Source organism: Brachyhypopomus gauderio, chromosome 14 (genome assembly GCF_052324685.1).
Source record: "Brachyhypopomus gauderio isolate BG-103 chromosome 14, BGAUD_0.2, whole genome shotgun sequence".
NCBI classification, from domain to species: Eukaryota; Metazoa; Chordata; class Actinopteri; order Gymnotiformes; family Hypopomidae; genus Brachyhypopomus; species Brachyhypopomus gauderio.
Window position 1 is genome coordinate 15716121 of NC_135224.1, and position 24938 is coordinate 15741058.

At 44.0% G+C, this 24938-nt stretch overlaps 1 protein-coding gene across 2 annotated transcripts in view; it reads left to right on the plus strand.

Moving 5' to 3' along the window:
- Positions 1 to 22075, plus strand: part of LOC143475150 (macrophage mannose receptor 1-like) — a 44415-nt gene extending 22340 nt beyond the window's left edge. The window contains exons 3-5 of one of the 2 annotated variants that reach the window (XM_076972899.1): positions 1187 to 1588; positions 18996 to 19097; positions 19433 to 22075. In XM_076972899.1, coding sequence (XP_076829014.1) covers positions 1187 to 1588; positions 18996 to 19093 — 500 coding nt within the window. In that variant the 3' untranslated portion in view covers positions 19094 to 19097; positions 19433 to 22075. Of the gene's footprint in view, positions 1 to 1186; positions 1589 to 18465; positions 18579 to 18995; positions 19098 to 19432 lie in introns of those variants that run through there. The other variant, XR_013120940.1, reaches the window with a different exon arrangement.
- Positions 22076 to 24938: the final 2863 nt, after the last annotated feature.

The following is a 24938-nucleotide window of genomic DNA, read 5'->3' on the forward strand; positions in this document are numbered from 1 at the left end:
TCAGAGATAGGCTAAAGTTTATTTATCTCTGATCCATATCTATGAGTTACTAGTTCGCTCTGGCGCCAACCACTGGCGATCGATCTCGATATAATACTTAATTTGTGTCCATTTTACAGGCCGCCCGGTAACAACTTACGTTCGCTAACCCCGCCCCCCCGGTCAACAATTAATGTTCGCCACCCCCTCCAGGTTCAAATCTCACTTCAAGCGATCTTGAAAAGTTGGCAACCCTGAATAAATAGGTAAATAGATAATTAAAATGGACTACTAAATAGAGGAAACCATACAACATTTACTCCCTATTGTAATGTACTCACAAAAAAGCAAAAACACACCACAACTTCCATCGCAATTTTTTTTTTAAACACCCGCAACATCAAACATTTTAGCCCGCAACAATCACAAAAAAGGCCCGCGAAATCCTGGTGGGACTGATAAATACATAGAACTAGACTAGGACCACGTGACAACACTGATGACAAGGGGAAACCAGGGCAACAGACATGCTGGGCGGGATCAAGGATCAGGGAACAACACAGACACGAGGGAACAGGGAAACCGGAGTGACAGCTAGGAGAGGGGGCGTAGCCCTACGTGACACTACCATACATTAGCTCTAATATTAAGCGTCATGACTGTTCTAAAAGCCTTAGCATAAATACTTCACTGACAGCCTGGTGGGGATTTCTAAAATTAACTCAGTCCCCACTCATCCCATGCAAACTAACACCCATTTGGAACAATCCATTTGTCAGAATAAGAAAGTACTACATTTCACATCATGACATGATAAGGGAATAAAAAATTTAGAACATGTTATTAAAGATGGAAACTTTGTCACATTTCAGGAACTTATATCAGAATATGAAATAAACAACAGTAGATATTTTTAACTTGAATAAGTAATAAATTCATAGTTGTTTAACATTAAGGCGTAGTTACATTTATAAGTTCTGTGGGCAAAGATTATGCTCATGCGCCTTGCAGTGAAAATGAGTTCGACACCCCTGATCTAGAGCAAATACCTTTCTCAACATGGGTTTTACAATCTCCATAGATTAAATATTAAGTTCTTGCTATAGGCTACAAATATTATTAACTGGATTACAAAAAAAAATTATATTAAAAAAAATGAATTAAAAAAATCAAGATTCTGAACACAGTCATCTTCACCCCCATGCAGGCAGTAGGGATTTTGTCATCTACAACAAGGATCAGGACAAGTGTGTATTGGTATCGGAGGGGAATGCTGTGCAGGCTGGTGACTGCGACCCGACGGCAAACACGCAGCACTTCCGCTGGATCTCCTCGTCACACGTGATCAGTGTCTCGCACCAGCTGTGTGTCGGGGCGCAGGGCCTGGAGGAGTGGGTGCGTGTGGTCCTGGAGCCCTGCAATGACCACAGCCCCACGCAGATGTGGGAGTGCAAGGATGAAACACTGTTTGGTTTGAAAGGCCACCCTCTGCACTTCAACTACGGCAAGCGGAACCAACCCAATGTGCTGCTGCACACGGGTACGGGACTATGGAGTCGCTGGCAGATCTATAGGACCAAGGAGAACTTGTGCTCCCACAGACATGAAGGTAAGACTGGCTCAAGTAATCTTCTTTCCCCCATCAAGTACTACAGTTACAGATGTAATCCTAACCTGTGATTGAGGGCTTGTCTGGCTCAAGACCTTTGCACAGGTCCTGAGATGTACAGGTACATACACAGTCAGTTGTGGTTTTGCATGTGTGTTCCCACAACCATTCATTGAATTTCAGAAGGATACATGAGGACTGAAAAACATAGAATGAGACAGTATGAATTTTACTAGAACAGATCACATTATTTAATGCAGTAATGTTTGAACATTGAACAACACATACAGGGCACTCTTACAGCAAACAGTTTATGTAGAATGAAGGCAACAATTTAGTTTAGCAAATTGTTTTATTATTTAAGCTTTTCATATATCTGCCAATGTACATTGATTCTAGGAGTTCTTCATTTGGTTTTGTATATCAGTGTGTGTATTTATTCCTCTTGTAACGTATTGAACAGGCAGAGAGGGATCCAAATGCGGAAGAACACCGCTTTTATTGAAATGAAACGTTGGTACAAGCACAGGCAGGTGTATCACGAGCACTAGTAACAACTGCGTTGTCTTGACGGGGTCAGGACGGTCCAGGGTCATACCGGGGAAGCCGATGTCAGGAGGTACAGAGGGACTAGGCAGGGGACGAGGTCGGGGACGTAAGCGAGGGTCGGAACACAGGAAAGCAGACAGGTAATAGAAAGGCTTGGTATGCGGCATGAGTCGGCAATACTTTGTGACTAGGAAGTGGAATGTGGGCGTTTAAGTAGAGATACAGGGGGTGTGGTGATGAGTGTCAGGTGAGGCTGGTTAGGTGGAGATCAGGTGGCATTCCTTACAGTACCCCCCCTCAAAGGAGCGGCACCCGACGCTCTACGACGAGCCGGGGGTCTACCGCGGCGTCTGGGAGCGGGAAAGTTGGGGTGCGTTGCGTGGAAATCCGCGATCATGGTAGGGCAGAGGACATCCCTCGCCGGAATCCAGGCCCGCTCCTCGGGACCATATCCTTCCCAGTCCACGAGGTACTGGAGTCCGTTCCTACGGCGCAGAGACTCCAGAAGCTCCCGGACGATGTATGCCGGTCGACCGTCGATTTCCAGGGGATCCGGAGGGCTAGTGGACACAGGGGGAGTGGTGAACGGACTATAGTGAACTGGCTTAAGGAGAGAGACATGGAAGACAGGATTGACACGATAATGAGCAGGCATAAGGAGCTTATACGAGACGGCGTTGACTCTGCTGAGTATCTTGAATGGCCCGATGTACCGTGGGCTAAGCTTTTTACTACGCTGTTTCAAATGCAGGTTTTGTGTCGATAGCCATACCCTCTGTCCCGGATGATAGATTAGGGCTGGAAGACGACGGCGATCCGCGTTGAGCCGGCGTGTGTGCAGGGCGCGGCGTAAATGGACATGTGCCATCTCCCAGGTGCGGGCACTGCGCTTGAGCCACTCATCCAGGGCCGGGACGTCAGCGGGTGTCTTGTCCCACGGGAAGAATGCAGGTTGATAACCATAGACACATTGGAAGGGTGTGAGTTTGGTTGCGGAGTGTATGATGGAGTTGCGGGCATATTCTGCCCACGGGAGGTATTTGTGCCAGTCATGTTGGGAGGCACAATACTGACGGAGAAACCTCCCTAATTCTTGGTTGTATCGTTCTACCTCTCCGTTAGATTGGGGGTGGTAACCCGAAGTCAGACTCACAGTTATGCCTAGAAGCTTGCAGAACTGCCTCCAGACCCGAGATGTGAATTGTGCTCCTCGGTCTGAGACGATATCTTCAGGTAAGCCGTATATGCGAAAGACATAATTAAACAGATCCAGCGCGGATTCCATAGCTGTAGGTAGTTTGGGGCGAGGAATCAAGCGGCACATTTTAGAGAATCGGTCTACGATAACCATAACAACTGTGTTACCTCCAGAAGTGGGTAGATCTGTGACAAAATCCACTGCGAGGTGAGTCCAGGGCCGGAAAGGAACAGGTAGAGGAAGGAGTTCTCCTGCTGGGAGAGTACGGGGAGTGCGGGATTGGGCGCAGACCGAGCACGCTAACACGTAATCCCTGATGTCATCTTCCCAGGACGGCCACCAATAACGTTGTGAGATGAGGTGTCGTGTACGTGTAATACCTGGGTGACCCGTGCCTGCCGTGTCGTGAGCGAGTTGGAGGACATGCCCCCTAAGGGGTACGGGGACGTACTGTTTACCCTCGGGGCATTCCACGGGACCTGGATCGGTACGCAGGGCTTCATCCAACTCCTCCTGAATCTCCCACCTGATGACAGCAAGGAAACAGGAATCCTGCAGAATATACTTGGGTTCCTTAACAACAGTGTCCTTTTCATACAGTCGGGAAAGGGCATCCGCTTTGACGTTCTTTGATCCGGGTCGGTAAGTTACAGTGAAGCGAAACCGAGAGAAGAATAACGCCCATCTGGCTTGCCGCGGGTTCAGTCGCTTGGCAGATTTCAGATATTCTAAATTCTTGTGGTCTGTATAGACTAAGAAGGGGTGTGTCGCTCCCTCCAACCAATGACGCCACTGTTCGAGGGCGAGTTTGATGGCTAGGAGCTCTCGGTCACCGACGTCGTAATTCATTTCGGCGGCTGACAGTTTCTTTGAGTAATAGGCACAGGGATATAACTTCGGCGGGTTTCCCTGACGCTGCGAGAGAACAGCGCCCACTCCCACCTCCGAGGCGTCGACCTCCACGATGAACTGGAGCAGGGGGTCAGGGAGATGCAGTACAGGAGCCGACGTGAAAGCCCGTTTAAGGAGCGAAAACGCTCGGTCTTCCTCGGCAGTCCAGATAAACTCCCGTGACTTTCCCCCTTTAAGGAGATTGGTAAGAGGAGCTGCCAACTCACCAAAGCCGCGGATGAAATGGCGACAGAAGTTGGCAAAACCCAGGAATCGCAGCAGTTCTTTAGTAGAACGGGGGGTTGGCCAGTCCGTAACTGCCTTGACTTTATCTGTATCCATGGAGACCTGACCAGGAGAGAGCGTACATCCGAGGAAAGTCACTGTGGAACGATGAAACTCACATTTCTCAGCCTTTACATACAGGTGGTGTTCCCGCAGGCGCTGCAACACCGCTGAGACGTGTCGGACATGTTCAGAGACAGACGGGGAATAAATTAGGATATCGTCAATATAGACAAACACGAAATCATCAATCATATCACGGAAGATGTCATCCATAAATGCCTGGAACACGGAGGGACTATTCGTCAGTCCATATGGCATTACGAGGTACTCATAGTGCCCCCTGGCGGTGATAAAGGCGGTTTTCCACTCATCGCCCTCTCGGATTCGAATCAAGTTGTACGCACTCCGTAGATCCAACTTCGTAAAGAGGTTCGCCCCCATCAGACGTTCTTGTGAGGCGGTGATAAAGGGAAGAGGGTAAGCGTACTTCGATGTGACTGCGTTGAGGGCACGGTAATCAATACAAGGACGTAATCCCCCTCCTTTCTTTTCGATGAAGAAGAAGCCAGCTGCGACAGGAGAAGTGGATGGTCGGATAAATCCCTTCTGTAGGGCTTCGGTGACGTAGGACTCCATCGCCTGATCCTCGGGACGTGAGAGAGGGTAAGGTTTCGTCCTACGAGGTAAGGGGGCTCCTGGGAGGAGGTCGATTGCGCAATCACATGGCCGATGGGGAGGCAGACGACAGGCACTGTCCTTGTCGAACACGTCAGCGAATCCACGATACTGTATGGGGATGACCTCAGACAGGGGTGTATCAGGACTTTCTACTGAGGAGGACCGGAGTGGTAAGTGAATACAATCTTCGAGACAACGGGTTTTCCACCGTACTAGCTCTCGTCTCTTCCAGGAGATTTCCGGGTCGTGAGCCGATAGCCAGGGAAAGCCTAGTATGAGAGGATCCCGGGGCGTGGATATTAAGAAAAACTCCCGCATCTCCCTGTGGAACAGGCCCACTCGTAGCTCTACGGGGCAGATCCGAAGTGAAATTACACCCTCACCCAAAGGCTGTCCGTTTAGAGAGTTGATTTTCAGGGGGGGATCCATAGGTACGGTGGGAAGGTGGAGGTGATAGGCTAGGTCCCGGTCTATGAAATCGCCAGCCGCTCCTGAATCCACTAAAGCCGACAGGTTCGTGTCTATGCCCCCCCCAAGATACTAGTACTGGTAGGTTAACCTGGTTTTTCCTCTGGGTAACCAGTAAGGGTTGGTAAGTGAGTGGGGACCTGCCTAGCCGCATGGACTCATCAGATTCATGGGGGTTCTGTTCACATACGCGGGGAGATGGTGCACAGGACATGGGAATGGGAGTGTCCTCTATTTCGGAGCGGTAGGGCCCCAACAATTTGTCTACTCGTATCGCTGCCTGAACGAACTCAGCTAAAGAGAATGCTTCTCCCCAACAGGCGAGTTCGACCTGCACGTCGGTCCTCAGACCCCGACGAAACACGGTCCTCAAGGCTGAGTCGCTCCAACCGCTCCCTGCTGCCAGTGTGCGGAACTCCCTAGCGTAATCTGCTGTGCTCCGTTGTCCTTGCTGGATGTCGTAGAGTCGGTCTCCGATGTCGCGACCGTCAGCAGGGTGATCGAAGACTGCTCGGAGCAGCGCTGTGAACTGGTTCTCTGACTGGAGGGCTGGGTCTTTGGTGTCCCACAAAGCAGTGCCCCAAGCACCTGCGGTACCAGTGAGAAACGAGAGAATGAAGTGGACCCTTGGCAACTCTGCTTGGAATCGAGCGTGGTGGTACGTGAAGTAAATTGAACACTGCATGAGGAAGTTACGGCATCGGTCGGGAGACCCGTCGTAACGTTCGGGTACGGCTACGGGGACGCTCACGGGTGTGGAGGTTGTCGTTGTGACGGGACGAACGGCTTCCTGGAGTGCTGCCACTTGGAGTCCTTGATCTCGAACTATCCCCACGAGTTGTTGGACCGTCTCGGTGAGTGTCTTTAGTGTATCTTCTGCTGGATCCATGGTTAGGCAAAGTATTTCTGTAACGTATTGAACAGGCAGAGAGGGATCCAAATGCGGAAGAACACCGCTTTCATTGAAATGAAACGTTGGTACAAGCACAGGCAGGTGTATCACGAGCACTAGTAACAACTGCGTTGTCTTGGCGTGGTCAGGACGGTCCAGGGTCATACCGGGGAAGCCGATGTCAGGAGGTACAGAGGGACTAGGCAGGGGACGAGGTCGGGGACGTAAGCGAGGGTCGGAACACAGGAAAGCAGACAGGTAATAGAAAGGCTTGGTATGCGGCATGAGTCGGCAATACTTCGCGACTAGGAAGTGGAATGTGGGCGTTTAAGTAGAGATACAGGGGGTGTGGTGATGAGTGTCAGGTGAGGCTGGTTAGGTGGAGATCAGGTGGCATTCCTTACACCTCTTTTGTTCTGTCTGTGGTTGCGAGTCAATGTTTAATACTGTGAAAATTTCTGTTTGTATGCATCGTTAATTAATCGTTAATAATGCTTTCCTTAGAATGATTCTTGGTACATATTCTGAGTGGTATATTTCTGGACATCCAAGTATATTGTATGTTACCCTAATCACATCTTACAGTAACATGGAATATTTCTGCATACTCTTGAACTCTTTATATTATTCTATATTTCTGGATTCTCCTATGTCCTAGTTTATGCCCATTTGAAGTTGGTTATGTTCTGTCTAGTTAACCTGGTGTGTTAGTGGTAATATGTATTAGCAGTTCTACACAAATTGGGATTTGTTTCATCCTTCATAAACTGGATCAAAACCTTACATAGCTCTCCTAATGCACGCGTTAGGACAAACAATATCACTTCACAAAACTTCACTCTGCAGAGGGGCACCAGGCAGGGCTGACCACCATCACCCTCACTTTTCATTATCTTCATTGAGACAGTAGCAGCAGCAATTACACAAAATCCAAATATTAAGGGAATTAACACAGAAACTACAAATCATAAGATAAATCTCTATGCAGATGATGTATTACTTTTCCTGCAGAACACACAAGCTTCTCTTCCAAATACAATTAAACTTATAGGCAGCTTCTCTTCTATAACAGTTTTGCCTATAAATTGTAGTTTCCAGAATATGATGACCACTCCACAACAATCAGGTAATATTAGATATTTAGGCATACATGTATCTGCTAGACTTTTAGACTTAGTGCAGTTTAAGTCCTTAGATTCAAACATCTCAACATTTCTATGGAAAAACAAACCATCAAGAATAACTGAAACGGGGGGTGTCACGTGACCAGCTAGGAGATGGCTGCTTGAAACCTGGCTCTGCTCCCATAAGTTTTTAAACTAGTGTTTTTCTCCGGAAGAGATCACATATTTCTTAAAAACTGACGCCTGATCATGTCAAAAGATAGGAGCGAGAAAGACTTTTCCATTTTCTCTTCGTCTCGTCCTCAAAGACAAAAGAAAAAAGATCCTCAAGCCGCAGACGATCTAGCTACGCAAGCTAACATGGATGCTAGCGTGGCCCGGATCTTAGAAGAGATTAAAACCATCAGCTCGCGGTTAGACACCATGGATGGACGATTAAATACAATTGTTTCATCTATTTCGACCATGGAATGTAACATCAATACTCTTACTCAGCGGATTCAATCTACTGAGAACAGACTCGACGAGGCCGAACACAGAATCTCCGCGTGTGAGGACACGGTGGAGAGCATGTCCATGACCGTAACATCGCTGACCACGGCCGTGGCCCAGTTACAGACAAAAGTGGACGATTTGGAAAATAGAGGTCGCCGTAAGAATTTGAAATTAATTGGACTATCCGAGAATTCAGCAGGTTCTGTGCCGTTGGTCCAGTTTCTGCAGGATATGCTTCCCTCTTGGGTCGGTCTCCCGCAGGACTTTCACGCGCTCGACATCGAGCGGGCCCACCGCTCTCTCGCCCCTGTACCAGCGCCGGGCTCACGGCCAAGGAGCGTCCTTATCCGTTTCCTACGGTACACAGACAGAGAGGCTGTTCTGAAGGCGGCTATTAAAAAGCGGGATGTGTGGTATAAAGGCTCGCGGCTCCGTTTTTATGCGGATTTATCAGCGGATGTGCTCCGGAGACGCCGCGCCTACGATGCGGTGCTTAAACGTATGATTCAGCGCAACATGTTCCGAGGCTTCGCATACCCCGCTAAACTCCGTTGCGTCCACGAGGGCCAGGTTCGGCTGTTCGAGGACCCAAAATCTGCCACGAATTTTTTGGATTCCCTTGGTTCTGAGTGAGTCTGCACTGACTTCATGTGGATCTTAACTTTCTTCCTCTTCCGGAGAGACTAAACACTAACTGTGAATTCCCACTCACATAATCGTGTTACAGGGTTATAACTCAGTAATAATAGTAATAATAATAATAATGTGCGCAGTGTTTTTGTATTATGGCCCTATCTTAGTTCTCATTGTGGGGTTCACCACTGATATATCTTATATTAGGAGCTGTAGCTAGTTCTTGTGGACTGACTTGACTTTTTCGGGACATGTCCAACTTGGGTGACCAACTAGATTCGTTTTTTTCTGCTCCGTCAATTGGGGACGGAGCTGGGGGGGTGGGCCTGGGTTTTTGCTACGTTATTTCATCCTTTTTTTCCTTCTTTGTAAAAATGTTCAGTTTACCGCCACACAAATTGTTTTGGTCATGCATCATTATTTTTGTTCTGCTTTTATTTTATACTCATCATGAATGATGCCCTAAGGATGGTAACATTTAATGATAAGGGTATTGGTAATGTTATCAAAAGGAAGAAGATTTTAACATTGTTAAAGAAAGATAAAGTGTCAATAGGATTACTTCAAGAAACTCATCTTACGGACAAAGAACATGCCAAACTTAAACGTGATTGGGTAGGACAAGTTTACTTCTCCTCCTTTACATCTAACAAAAGGGGCGTGGCTATCCTCATCAACAAAAATATTCCGTTTATTCTCGATTCTGAAATAAGAGACCCTGAAGGCCGTTTCATCTTAATTATCGGTTCAATTCTGGGGGAAACTATTACCATAATGAATGTGTATGCTCCAAATGAAGACCGTCCTCAGTTTATGTCACATATCATTTTACTATTTAACCAACACTGTACAGAATTTGGTCTTCTGGCTGGCGATTTTAACTGCGTTCTTAATGATGCACTGGACAGATCATCACCTTCACCATCGACGAATCCAAAATCCCCCCAAATACTTAAAAAACTCTGTGAAGATACTGGGCTGATTGATGTGTGGAGAGAGCACCACCCTCTGACGAGAGATTATACTTTTTATTCCAATCCTCATCAACTATACTCCAGATTAGATTATATTTTTATGCATACCACTCATATCCACACAGTAACAGCATGTGAGATTGGACCCATTCTGCTCTCTGATCATAGTCCAGTCTATTTAAACTGCAACTTTTATGTATCCTCACCAAAAACAAAAAACTGGAAGTTAAATTTGTCTTTGTTGAACAATGATGCTTTTTGTGAATCAATTCGGGACTCACTGAAGAATTATTGGTCAGATAATCAACACTCCCCAGTATCCCCGGGCACTATTTGGGATGCAGCCAAAGCAACAATTCGTGGGCAAATAATTTGCCAGAGCTCTTTTATTAAAAAATCGCGAGAAGCAAAGCAACGCGCCCTGGAGGCTAAACTACTACACTTGGAGCGTCAACATAAACACACACCCACCACAAAGAATTGGAATCAATTAACCAAAATCAGGACACAGTTCAATCTCAATTACACAGATTATATAAAGAAACTCCTTTTCCTAACCAAACAGAAATTTTACGAATATGGCAACAGATCAAGTAAACTATTGGCTTCCCAACTAAAAGCAGAACAGACCATGAAATCCATCAAAGCAATTAGGACAAATAATGGGAGCATTACATACGACCCACATTTAATTAATGAAGCATTCACAAATTTTTATAAAAATCTCTACTCGTGTCCGCCTCCAAACAATGGGAACAGTGAAAATTATTTAGACAAGATCTCCTTACAATCGGCTACAGAATCTGAAAAAGCAACCCTTAGTGCCCCGTTCACAGAGAGAGAGGTCTGGGATGCAATTCAATCAATGCCCACCGGGAGGGCCCCAGGATTGGACGGGTATCCCGTAGAGTACTACAGGAAGTTCTGGCCCGAACTAAAACCTATACTCATGCCCGCCCTCTATCATATATACGAACACAATGTCATACCAAATTCATGGAAGACTGCCTCCATCTCTCTTATTTTAAAAAAAGATAAAAACCCATTGGACTGTTCGTCTTATCGACCAATCAGTTTATTGAATGTGGACTTTAAAATTGTTGCCAAGGTCCTTGCATGCAGACTGGATGCCCTGCTGCCACGCTTGATACATCCAGATCAAACAGGATTCGTGAGGTCATGGTTCAGATAATGTACGCCGTGCTCTAAACATTGTAGATCACCTTAGCAGAAATCCAGTTCCAGCTCTTATTGTTTCTCTCGACGCAGAAAAAGCTTTTGACAGGGTTCACTGGGATTTCTTATTTGCGGTACTAAAGAAAATTAATTTGGGTTCGTCTTTTATAAATATGATTAAATCGCTTTACTCTTATCCAAACGCAGTGGTCAATACTAATAATTTTCATTCAGATATGTTCCCAGTGAGCAGGGGATGTCGTCAGGGCTGTCCGCTCTCTCCACTTCTTTTTTGTCTGGTAATTGAACCTCTGGCCCAATCAATCAGAAATAGTACACGCCTCACAGGCATCAAGATTGGTGGAGAAGACCATCGTGTCTCCCTCTATGCAGATGATGTCCTTCTATACTTGTCCAATCCAAACGCTTCTGTTAAAATAGTCTTAGATTTGATCTCTGACTATAGCTCAGTGTCTGGATATAAAATTAACCTGGATAAATCGCTGGCCCTACCAATCAATATCTCACAAAGTGACAATATACGGCAGATAACTCCCTTCCATATCTCTGACACTGGATTTAAATACCTCGGCATAGTAATTACACCCAATTTGAACAACTTATTCACTACCAATTATACGCCACTTTGGGACAAAATCGAGCAGGATTTGCGTGTCTGGACCGCTCTCCCAAATTCCTTTTTTGGCCGAATTAATGTAATTAAAATGAATGTCCTGCCTCGACTTAATTATTTTTTCCGAACTCTCCCGTGTTACATACCTGCTAGTTTTTTCAAGAATATAAACTCCAGAATAGCGGAATATATTTGGAATAAGAAAAAACCTCGAATCAGGTTCTCAATACTCACTAAAACGAAAAACCAGGGAGGGGCCTCCTTACCAAACTTCCAACTATATTACTGGTCAGCACAAATTATACAAATGTTATCTTGGTTCTTAGATATACATGATTGTAAATGGGTTGAAATCGAGTCTTTGTCCTGCAAATCATTGGAATTAAAATCTCTCCCATTTATAAACAATTTAGAAAAATGTCACAGTTTAAAAGACAAATACACCGTTTATAACACACTCTTGGCCTGGAAAGACATTAGACAATATCTAAAAATCCCCAAAAATATCTCACTGCACTCTCCAATTTGCCATAACCCAGACTTCCCCTCTCAACTAAGGTCTATAGGACTACATACATGGGTCAAATCTGGAATAAGAGATCTATCCTACATATACGGACAAAGTCTAATGTCTTTTGAGCAGATAACAGAACAGTTTAAGGTCCCCAAATCAGATTTTTATAAATACCTTCAGGTACGTCACTTCATATGCTCTAAAGAAACCAAACTCCGAACGGAGTTGAATGACATAGAAAATGTTCTTATTAAGCCAAATCCTCGTCTGTGTAAAATATCGTATGTGTATTCTACACTCTCTGATGTCAATGAGCCATGTTACAATCCACTGAGACAGACCTGGGAGAAAGATCTTTCTATTAAATTTGACGATGACTCTTGGAATAATATGCATAAGAAAATATTTCCTAGTTGCACTTCCATTAACATCCAAGAACAGAATTTCAAATTCTTTTTTAGATCTTATTTAACACCCTCACGTCTGTATAAGATGTGTAGAAACCCATCTCCACTATGTCTGATGCAGGTACATTTATGCACATGTTCTGGGAGTGCACTAAAATCCAAGTATTCTGGAAGGATGTTCATCAGGTCACTCAGAAGATGTTAGGAAAACATTTCCACATGTCACCATGTTTGTATCTTTTGGCTCATGATCCCAATGGGGTGCTAAATGGAAACCAAGCCTACCTGATGGGTTCACTGTCATACCTAGCAAAGAAATGTATTTTACTGCTCTGGATAACTCCAACTGTCCCAACAGCCAAGATGTGGCTGACACAACTGTCGAATGTCTTTCCACTAGAAAAACTCACGTTTGAAATGCATAATAGACAACAAAAATTCTCTGAAATATGGTCACCAGTTTGGAAAGTGTTGGAGGATTTATGATCTTTCTTCTTGCACCTCATCTGTACCCCTGCTTGCATTGTAATTTCTATGTAATTACCACCTAACACTTTTTTACCATACCCTTTCACTCATTCTTGAGCATTTTGCAATAATGTCAAATTACATATATCATAGTGGCGATGAACGTATGTTTTTGTTTTATTATATTTTATTTTATTTTATTCTACATTACTCTTTTTTTTCTTTTCCTTTTCTGATTTGTTGTTGTTCTGTTGTTGTTTCCCTCTGTTAATTATAAAACCCAATAAATATACAATTATAAAATGTTAAAAAAAAAAAAAAAAAAAAAAGAATAACTGAAACTTTGTGTGGCCTGTAGTAATACAGCAAACCCGACTACGCCACCTGGGGAATTTCACCCCAGGACATATATTGATGTAAGCCAGGGGTGCACAACATACGGCCCACGGGCCATTTGCGGCCCGCCGGCGCCTCCGTTGCAGACCGCCGGTTGATAAATAATTTGGCCCGCCTTCTGGCTTCGTGCCTGAATTTGAACAACGAACCAACAGTGTTGTTTTTGGGCTACTTTTGAGTGGGGCTACTGCGGGAGTTACAAATCAACACTAAGAATCGATCACGATATAATACCTAATTTGTCTCCATTGTACACTCGCCACCCCACCCCCCCATCAACAAAATACAATCACTACCCCATGGTGGCCCATCGAGCAGCTTTAACTTTATTTGTGGCCCGGCTCCTCCTTACAGTTGTGCATCCCTGATCTAAGCCAATAAAGGCACCTAGGCACACAGGTAAACCTGAATAAATATCCAGAGATGCGGATTGAGGTAATCAAAGGTTTATTCACAACCAATCCATAAAATCACTTCATTTATTAATATTATAAAAAAGCAAAATCAACAACACAATACAGAAAAAGAATAGTAAAGAAACATACAGGAGCTCCAATGAACTGGCCTACCGGCCGTGGGTGTCCAAGAACTAGCGGTCTAGCCCTGTCTATATTCTAAAGTCTCCAATACACACACACACACACACAAGCAAAAGTGCAATACACGTGAACTCACACCACCGCAAGTAAGGTGCCAAACCATGAGTGAACGGACATCCAGATGTCCTACAAAAAGAAGCGACACAGTTAGGATATACAATGGCTCTGACCTCTAGACCCACAGGAAACCCTGCAGTCAATATTTTCCAGAAAACAAATTAATAAAAATGCTTTAAAAACAATCCCACTCTAAACCAAAAACTGCTGCCAAAGTAAATAAAACAATAAATCAGTTAAACAGAACAAAACAACATCAAACCATCAGTTAATCATCAAATGAAAAATATAATCACGTCAACTAGAACAAAACAACCAAGAAACGGATTACACAACACGATAAATAAAAATAAGTAAAGTAGAAACCAAATGGAAATGCAAGAAACTCGTCCAATGGCGTATCAAACGCAGCAAAAGAAAACAAACAAATTACACAATACGATAAATAAAAGTAAGTAGAGAACCAAAGAGAAACAAACAAGAAACCTAACCAACTGCATATCCAACGCAGCCAAAACAAAACAGCAGCGACTCTAATTTCACTAGGTAGGTATTAAAATATTTCTTGTTAAAACACGAATTGACGAATAGCTGCTTCCAGGCCCGCCCATTCCAATCGCAACCCGGACCAGTCACTGGCGACGCTCACACAGGACCTTCGGCCGCTGCTATACACAGCTCACACACTGTTAGCTGTTGCGCCAACCCACGTTACTCCTACAATGAACAACTATTAGCTGCATGAACCACCAATAACCAACAAACTATGAGGAATACCGCGTACCTACCTCCGTATAGGTGCTGCTCCAGCACAACCAGGTTACAGACGTAATAAGCTGCCGTGAAGCCACAACAAACGTAGGGCTACGCCCCCTCTCCTAGCTGTCACTCCGGTTTCCCTGTTCCTCGTGTCTGTGTTGTTGTTGTGTTCGCCTCCCTGTTCTGCCTCACGCAGATCGTTACAAAACGGCTACAATGTCTAAGCCATTTTAGGGAGCTTTGCACTAACGCACCGTCAACGGAGTGGAAAAGAGAAGCTTGCATGAACCAGCAAACCTGCACAGGGACATTACCCATTAATGTAAAATCCCAACCCCAAAGTACACCACCTTTAAAAGCAACCTACCGTTCAATGACTCAGCCCAGTCAAAAGATACCACAACAGAGTGAGGATATGCCTACCCCCAGCACCACCGTACGTATATATATATATGCTAAGTGAACACCCACCCACACTGACTACGGTTGCCGTCACGACTCACAACCCACTCGTAACCAATTCCAGGCTTCACCTGTTACATTCGCAAAAGCCAAAACTCAATGGTTGCTTAGAACTACCATTTTTTTTGTCATTATTTCTTAGCCAATAGATTACAGTACATTTTAAAATGCATCAAATATGACTTAATAGACAGTCCATGGTTGGACCTAGAACAAGCATTCTGTAGGAACATAAAACTCTCAGACCTACCTGTAATGATCTGCTTGACGCAGAGCAGGGAGGCGGACACAAACGCTGAGAAGAGCGAGATTTATTCAAGGGAATTCCATAAACAGAGTCGTAGTCACGGGCATGGGTCATAACGGGAGGGCAATCAGGACAAGAGATATAAATAGACATGACGAATAACAACAAGGAGGACTCACAGACCAGGCAGGAACACACGGAGTTTGCAGGGGAAACAACGAGGCATGGAACACAAAACAACCGATACAGACATGGGAAATACAAGGACTATAAATACATAGAACTAGACTAGGACCAGGTGACAACACTGATGACAAGGGGAAACCAGGGCAACAGACATGCTGGGCGGGATCAAGGATCAGGGAACAACACAGACACGAGGGAACAGGGAAACCGGAGTGACAGCTAGGAGAGGGGGCGTAGCCCTATGTGACACTACCATACATTAGCTCTAATATTAAGCGTCATGACTGTTCTAAAAGCCTTAGCATAAATACTTCACTGACAGCCTGGTGGGGATTTCTAAAATTAACTCAGTCCCCACTCATCCCATGCAAACTAACACCCATTTGGAACAATCCATTTGTCAGAATAAGAAAGTACTACATTTCACATCATGACATGATAAGGGAATAAAAAATTTAGAACATGTTATTAAAGATGGAAACTTTGTCACATTTCAGGAACTTATATCAGAATATGAACAACAGTAGATTTCATGAATATCAACAATTGAAATCCATAATTCAAAAGAGATTTAACCACAATCAACTGAATTGTAACACAGAACAACGGATAACAGAACAAAACACAAACAACAGATTTACCAAACAGAGGTCGTAACTTCAACAAGAGCACAAAGATACTCGATAAGGGACAAGGGAAACACTGGGACTATGAATACACAGAACTAGCAAGACACAGGTGGAGACACTAATGACACGGGCGTGGCAGACGGAACAAAACCATGTGAACAGACAAGCAGGGAACCACACAGACACGAGGAGCAGGGGACCTTAGTGACAGCTAGAGAGGGGGGCGTAGCCCTACGTGACATGAATTTGGAAATATCAACATGGGTAACTGAATTTTTTAATCTATGTACTCCTAAATTATTATCAAAACTGTATAAATTATTGTTAAAATTTGATGACTCAATCTCCCTTCCGATAGCTAAATGGGAATGAGAACTTTCTATCAATCCAGATCAAGAAGACATCAGCCCTCCTCGATTACTGTACTCCATTACTGAGTACTCAGACCTCACAGAGTGTGAGGGTAAGGAAGGCAGCCAGCCTCCGTCTGAGTAATCGGATGGTAAGCCATGCACAGAGGAGGAGGACATGAGCCCGCATCCCTCGGAGTACTCCAATGAGACCGTGAGAGGGAAGAGAGGCCAGAGGGAGGGTGTTTCTCCCTATCCATCCGAGGGGAGCGTAATAGACTACTCCCGGTGTGAGACCCCGGTAGAGCCCATGAGATGGAGCTCAGGCGGTGAGCAGGAGATGGAGATAGAAGACACCACTCACACCGCCAGACTAGGGGAGCAATCGCCGGGAGGAGGTGAAGTTCCCTGGTGGGGTCCTCAGAGGGAGGATAACGAGCATCGACAGGCCTACCCTGCGGTTCGCCCCCCAAGGGCTTCCAAAGAGACTGGTAGCGTGCCCACCGAGAGGGCTGCAAGGGCGTTTGCCAGCCGCGCTGCACCCAGCGGAAGGTTTGCGGCAAGGAAGGGAGGAGGACCACCCACTGCAGCTCTGGGAGCGTTATCCCCTCTGACAGCCCTCCTACAGGCACGAAGCCTGGCTCCATTTGTGTGTGTGTCTGTGCCTGTGTTTGTGTTCATCCCTGTGTTTCTCCCGAATCACGAAAAGACAAAAGAGAAATGGACAGGGCCCACACACGCGTGCTCTGCAAACCGCGACACACCCACTCCGGCTCACAGTCGCTCCCTACTTCCAACACGGAGCACACGGGGAGCAAGGTGACAAAGGCGAGTGATACTCGCATCACGGTTTACAGGGACGCGCCTCTCCGGCTCGCAGTTGCTCACAACAGTCAACTCAGACAACACGGAGAGCGAGGCGACAATGACGAGGCTCTCGCGTCTCACACACACAACATTCTAACGTGTGCGTGCAGCACACTTCGGTCCCACTGTCCACACACTTCATAACAAAAAATGCAATGCATGTTCATAAAAAGAGGAGCCTTATGGAGGTCACAGACTCTAATCCTCGCCATGTTACATAAAATACACTAGACGAACAAACATTTAAACATAGCGGGACGAGTGGAGACCGACTCAGCTCACTCTCTTATGAAACATAAAACATACACACACCACGCAGACAAACACTTACCACAAGACATGACCACGAACGCAGGAGAAAGAAAAGGAGACTGGCCGCTTCCGAAAGCGGCTGGTCATTCTGTGATGGGCAGGGAGTGCAAAACAAAATGGAAGCGATCACGCCAAGTCTCAGGGAAAAAGTATGGTTTAATGGAGAATGTGCGCAAACCAAAAACCTGTGACATGCTCCGAATCAAAGATACAATGACCAGCGGTCAACTGGTACAAAGACAAGACATATATAGACAAACAAACGACCCTCAGATGAGACGGATCGTGGGCTCCACCCACCTGAGGGATGAACACAACAACACAACAACCGGACAGCTGCCGCTGTGGACGGAGGCAACCAGTAGGGGGCAACCAGTGACATATCTGACTTTATGTCAACAGAAAGGTGTCTAAACTAGTGATGCACACTATACAGTACTATACTTTGCCATTATTTTATTATGTTTGTTTCCTTTTTATCTTTAAATTTCTTTTAACTGTGGCCAAGTGGAACATGACTTTTATTTTCTTCCCTTCTGTGCATAAGTTAATATGGGCTTTTATTTTGACACACCTTGTTCTGTTGGTTGGTACCGGCAAGAGTAGGAAGTTACACAGCGCGATTTGCGAGTATGGATTCAGCAGTGTGATATAGAGCTCCGTTTGAACAATCATCCAGACAACGTGGTGTTGGAAGTGGCTATCCGGCAGAGGTAGAGGCCATTGGTTGTATAAGGGTAAAAACCATTACCGTATTTCCTTTGATTGTATTTTATTTTGTTTTAGTAATTTAAAGTGTACACATCACTTTCATTTTGTAGCCCCTTCCGACCGCTACTCTTACATATGTGTAGCAGTCAGAATAAACCCTCCAAATAAGGTTTGTGTGTCTGGTGTTAGTTTATAAAGCAAAAATAGGACGCACCACATAACATTTTCTTTTTGTCTTATTTTTGCTTCCTTTTATTGTTTCTTTTTATTTATTCTGTAAAGCACTTTGAGTTGCATGTATGTATGAAAGGTGCTATACAAATAAAGATTATTATTATTATATTATTATTATACTATTCATTCTGGGTAATAGGAATGTGTCTCTGTATGCATAATGCTGTTGATGTGCACACTGATGTGTGATATCATTTTGTTTTGTTCAGAGACTAGAACTGAAGGAACAACAGAAGCTTCTGCAACACCTGAAGTCACGGACAAAGAAGAGAAACAAAGTGGAATATGGAGATATTGTGTCTTATAAAAGGGTAAGCCCACTAAGCACAGCAGCACTGTACAAGCACTGTTTTAAAGTGTATCTCACAAAGGAAGGCAAAGCATAAAAGCTAACCAAACATCTGTCTGAAAAACATCAAAACCTTTTAAAGAAATTCAACGACCAACAAATCATAGCTGACCTGTTCATTCACTTGTACAAGAAAGTATTGATAAATTTATTGAGTGATAAATATAAAAAAATAAAAACTTCACCTCAATAGTAATATTAACATGGCCTACATATTTGTTTAGTGCTGAAAGTATCATCCATTCTATTCAGACATGACTAATTTACATGCGTCCTGCGGAACAACTTATTTTTCAGATGCTTTACTGTGATTTATTTCCATCCCACTTCCCGTGAGAAAATTACAGACTGGATTACCTGTGGATTTTCACCACTCAGCTCAATTACATATTTGAATTTAATTCTGTCTGGAGACAAATATGCACAATTATTCTAGACAAATGTTACCTTGCATTGGGGAAAATATTTTTTACCACTGTTACTAGCAGTACTTAGTGTCTTAGATTTCTGAATGAAAAATGGATGCTTGTGAAGATTCACTCTGCCATTTAATTGGTTAAACCCGTCCATTCCATATGTTAGTTGGAGGAGCAGAAAAATAAAAATTTTTAATGCTGTAAAGCTAAAAGTAAAATGGTTGTTTATGTTCACAATATTCATACTGTATGATAATTTTTATGTCATCCAGATGCAAGTTTCACCACTGAGGTTTCATTAACAAATATCTTCCTATAAATTAATGCAATCTGAATAGGGCTCAAAACTTTATATTCAAGTAAGTTTTGTAAGTGTTATCACCTAACTGTGGAGAGACTTTTGTGGTGGCGAACGTAAGTTGTTGAGCGGGGTGGCGAACGTAACACTCGTGACGGAGTGTTTTTTCAAGAGCCCTGAAATAAATGCTCCGGTTTTTTTTTTGGTCCGTATCCAGTTAATCAGGAATGAGATTGGGTCCGGACAGGAATGTGTTCGTGTCCGGATCCGGACCGCGGTCCGCCAGTTGAGTACCCCTGCTATATAGCAAAGTCACATGTGATCCCAAATGACGAGATTGGCCACTGCCCATCACAATGATTTCATGAAATTGTTTACCTCTGCTATAACACATTCCACACTGTAATCCATTTTGAATTTTGAGTTTTTCAGAATTAGCATCAAGCTCTATGGCTGAGTTGACAATAGTTTTTTTATGAAAAAAAGATTACACAGCACAGACTAAGGATATATTACATGTACATGAAGAGTCTGAGATTATGCTGCAATTTTCACATATTAGGTTATTGCCATTTTCCTCCACTGCAATTGCTTTGATTTATTTTAATTGTTATTAATAAATATAAACGTTTTCCTTAGTAAAAATATATATTTTTGCTTTCTTCTAGCAACTTTGGGATTGACATTTGGCCTATGCGACAATTAAAGGCACTTGTCACTTGTCACTACCCTATTTGATTTGGACTACGCATGCGTGTAATTGAAAGCAATTTCCTGCAAGTCTTACGTCCGATGATGCACACTTCGCTGCACACATAACCAACATGTATTACGCATGCGTAAGATTGGTTGCCCTAGATTTATCCAACCACATATCGGTACGGAGAACATTGCAAAGAATGACGCGTCAAGTATAAATGTTTCCGCCATTCTCATAGGTTTGCGCGCAGTGTGCGGAATCGAGCGCTATGGTCAAAAGCGAAAGTATAACAAGTCCTTAAGCGTGCAGTGTCTGCCGTAAGACTTATAGGAAATTGCGTTCAATTATAGTCCAGTATAAGTAAGTTACTTCTTAAAGGACTTTTTCAAGGTAACTAAGCCATCACTGTTTGTATTTGTTATTCATGTCACCTGTTGCTTGTCTTGTTAATGTTGTGTTGCACTTTTGTCTTGTTTATGTATTTAAGTGTGTATGTATTTAAGATGGTATGTGTCCTCATAGGTGTTTTGTTTAAATATCTCTGCTAGTGCTAAGTGCCTCCGGCGTCACAGCTAAACACGTAAAATGTTGAAAGCCTGCTCTCGCCTTGCCGTTTGTCAGGAATGCCACCTGATCCTCCTTTATCAGCCTCACCTGCCCCTCATTACCACGCCCCCTTCAGCCTTACTTAAGCACTTCACCAGCACGTCTCCATCGCGAAGTATTGCCGACTCATGCCGCGTACCAAGCCTTTCTATATCCTGTCTGCTCTCCTGTGTTCTGACCCTCGCTTACGTCCCCGACCTTGTCTCTTGCCTAATCCCTCTGTACCTTCTGACTTCTGCTCCCCCGGTATGACCCTGGACCGTCCTGACCACGCCAAGAAAACGCTGTTACTACTGATCCTAGTACTCGTGATTCACCTGCCATTGTTTGTACCAGCGTCTCATTTCAATAAAAGCGGTGTTCTTCCGCATTTGGATCCCTCTCTGCCTGTTCAATACGTTACACCGTTCTGCCACACACCCTTGCATTTCACTTTTTTCTGTGATGCTTTACATTTTCTTTAGTTTTAAATACATGGTAAAGGTGCTATACAAATGTAACCTAATAATAATAATATTATATTATTAATATTATTAATATTATTATTATTATTAGTGATGGTCATGTCTGGCTCTCCCTCCCATTTGTCTGTTGAGTCTGCTTGATGTTCCATGTGATTTTGCTTTCATTCTGGTTTTCCCCACCTGGTATTTTGTAACCCCGTACCTTGTAATTCATTTAATCTGTCCCTGGTTTAGTCTCTTTGATTTTCTGTGTATTTAAACCCATGTGTTTGCTGATCTTTCTTTAGTATGCAGCCCCGGTGTTCATGTTGGTGTATGTATCCTGGCAAGGTTTATTCAGTTTATTTTTTGTATTATAATGTCTAAGAAATCTATGTATTGTATTGTTGTATTTATAATATTGTAATATATTTGTTTCTGTGTCTGACTGCTCTCTGGTTATGACAATGGATCATGTTAAAGACCCTCATGAATAAATCTTGTTTCTCTCAGCACTTTTGACTGCCTCCTAATAACCCCCTGATGCTTCTGGATGAATTAATATTCGATTTATATAGCATCTTTCAAGATACCCAAGGTTGCTTTACAATTTATTTAACACAGGTACAAGTCTTACATCACCAATTACACACACTGGCGAGGAGCGGCAGCCAATTGCGCACATTGTACTCTCTACATCCCCCTGGGGGACTAAATCCCTGGGTGCATTAAAGGGAGAGAAGACAGAGCATGGGCGTTCGAGCACACACACATTCATGCACAGACACTTGGACAACTGTTGGACATTGACATATAATTTTATTTTGTCACATGGAGTGTCACATTTTGTTTGAAAAGCTGCCTGACTTTGGTCCCACAACAGACATTTATATCACACCGTGGTTCATTTATTCCAACCTTCTTTAATATTATGTTTAAATTTAGGAATGAATATGGCCCAGGGAGTATGTGTGTTTATAGATGGAGCTTCAGAGGTACTGCAAAGAAGAATGGGCAAAACTGCCTTAAGATAGGTGTGCCAAGCTTGTGGCATCATATTCAAAAAGACTTGAGGCTGTAGTTGCTGCCAATGGTGTTTCTACAAAGTATTAAGCAAAGTCTGTGAATACTTATGTAAATGATTACTTTGTTTTTTAATTTTAATACATTTTCAAAACTCTCAAGAAAACTTTTTTTCACATGGTGATAATGGGGTGGAATTTTGTGTGGAATTTTGAGGAAAGAGATTAATTTAATACAATTTGGAATAAGGCTGTAACGTAACAAAATGTAGAAAAGTGAAGAATACTTTCCGGATGCACTATAAAGGTGAGAACTGCTTTCTCTCCTCAGATTTTTTGTTTCAGAGTGAACTCTCATGCTTATTTACATTGTAAATACATTTCTCTTTTAACTACACAAGTCCTGATAAATTTTCATGACAGTAGCTATGGTAAGACAGCCCAGAGTTCAGTATGATCTGTCCAAATGGAAGCATAAACAAATGCATAAATAAAATGAATGTATAAATAAATTTTAAGTTGATTAAGTCTTGAAATAAAGTATCTCTAGCAACATTTATGTAATGATCCGCGGAAGGCAACGGACGAGACAGAATCCTCTTCGCAGACATCACTTTTTATTACAATTATAGTGCAGACAGCGCACGTATAACATTCAAACAAACAGACACATGAATGACTCAAACAAGGACGAGCACAAGACACTGCGCGAACGCACATTAAATAGACAAACTACATAAACCCCACGTGATGACGAGACGAGCCACAGGTGAGACGGATTATCACAGGACGCAACCGCACCCACGGAGATCCACTGACGCAGACGAGTAGACGCAGACGACGTAAACACGCCTCGCGACCGCCCTCTGGAGCCGGCAGTGTGGGCATCTTCATCGACCTCAATCGCCTCACTGCCCCGACTCCAGCTCATGGGCTGCTCCGGGCTGCCACCCCGGGAGTAGACCATATCGCTTTCCCCGGAGCGGTCGAGGAATGGGCCCACATCTGGACTCCGCCTTCCCTTCTCAGTCCCGCTGGAGAGCTCCGAGGGGGGGCAGACTCTCTTCCTCTGACCCTGTATAGGACCCCTCCTCCTCCTCCGTGTAGGACTCTTCTTCCTCCTCCTCGCTACCATAGTCCACGGTGGGAGCAGAACACACGGACGGAGGGTAGTCCTCATCCTCTTCCCCACCGTAGTCTACGGTGGGAGCCGAGCACACGGACGGAGGGTAGTCCTCTTCCTCCTCCTCTTCCTCACCGTAATCCACAGTGGGCGCGGAGCATATAGAGGGTGGATGGCCCTCTTCTTCCTCCTCATCCTCGCCTGGAGAGTCCGCCCCCTCGAACTTGCTCTTGAGAGTCTTCTCTGTGGAGCAGAGCTCGAGGGAGCCTACCCGCAAAGGTGAAAAGTCTCTGGAGGGAGAGGGGTGACGCTTCTTCCACATCCGCATTGCGGTCTCGCGGAAGTACTCCGTCCTCTCCGGGCAGTCAGACTCCCGAGCCTGACGGAGCATGAAGGCACACACGGGGTCCTGCTCCATCATCTCAGGAGTCACCGTGGCCTTGCGGTGCTGGACAGGGGAGGTGGCATGGTGGCAACGGACGAGACAGAATCCTCTTCGCAGACGTCACTTTTTATTACAATTATAGCGCAGACAGCGCACGTATAACATTCAAACAAACAGACACATGAATGACTCAAACAACGACGAGCACAAGACACTGCGCGAACGCACATTAAATAGACAAACTACATAAACCCCACATGATGACGAGATGAGCCACAGGCAGAGGTGGGTAGAGTATTCAACAATTTTACTCAAGTAAAAGTATTGTTACTTGAACCAAATGTTACTCAAGTAAAAGTAATAGTATGCATCCAAAAATATACTTGAGTAAAAGTAAAAAAGTGCTTTGATAAAAAGCTACTCAAGTAGTGAGTAAATGCACGAGTACTGTCTCGTGTCAATAAATGACATCATGGGAAATTGAGTTACTGGAAACAATGACTTTTAATGATAACAAAAATGATTTATTATAAATAAATATAAAATTTATTCATTATAAATTATTTGTATTTTTGTTTGTTCCTAATTATTAGGCCTGTGTAACTTTAATGTGTTCCACAAAGGCACTAACTGATGAGACTGTCAGCCAATACGTGTAGCTACATTTTGACGCTAACTGAATCAATTTGTAGCAAACTTTGGTTCAACTAAATCATCATATATTGCTAGTGTGTACACTCAGAGTGTGAATTGGTTTTTAGTATTGCACTGCGTTACATTTAATAATTACATCCAGGGGCGGACTGGCAT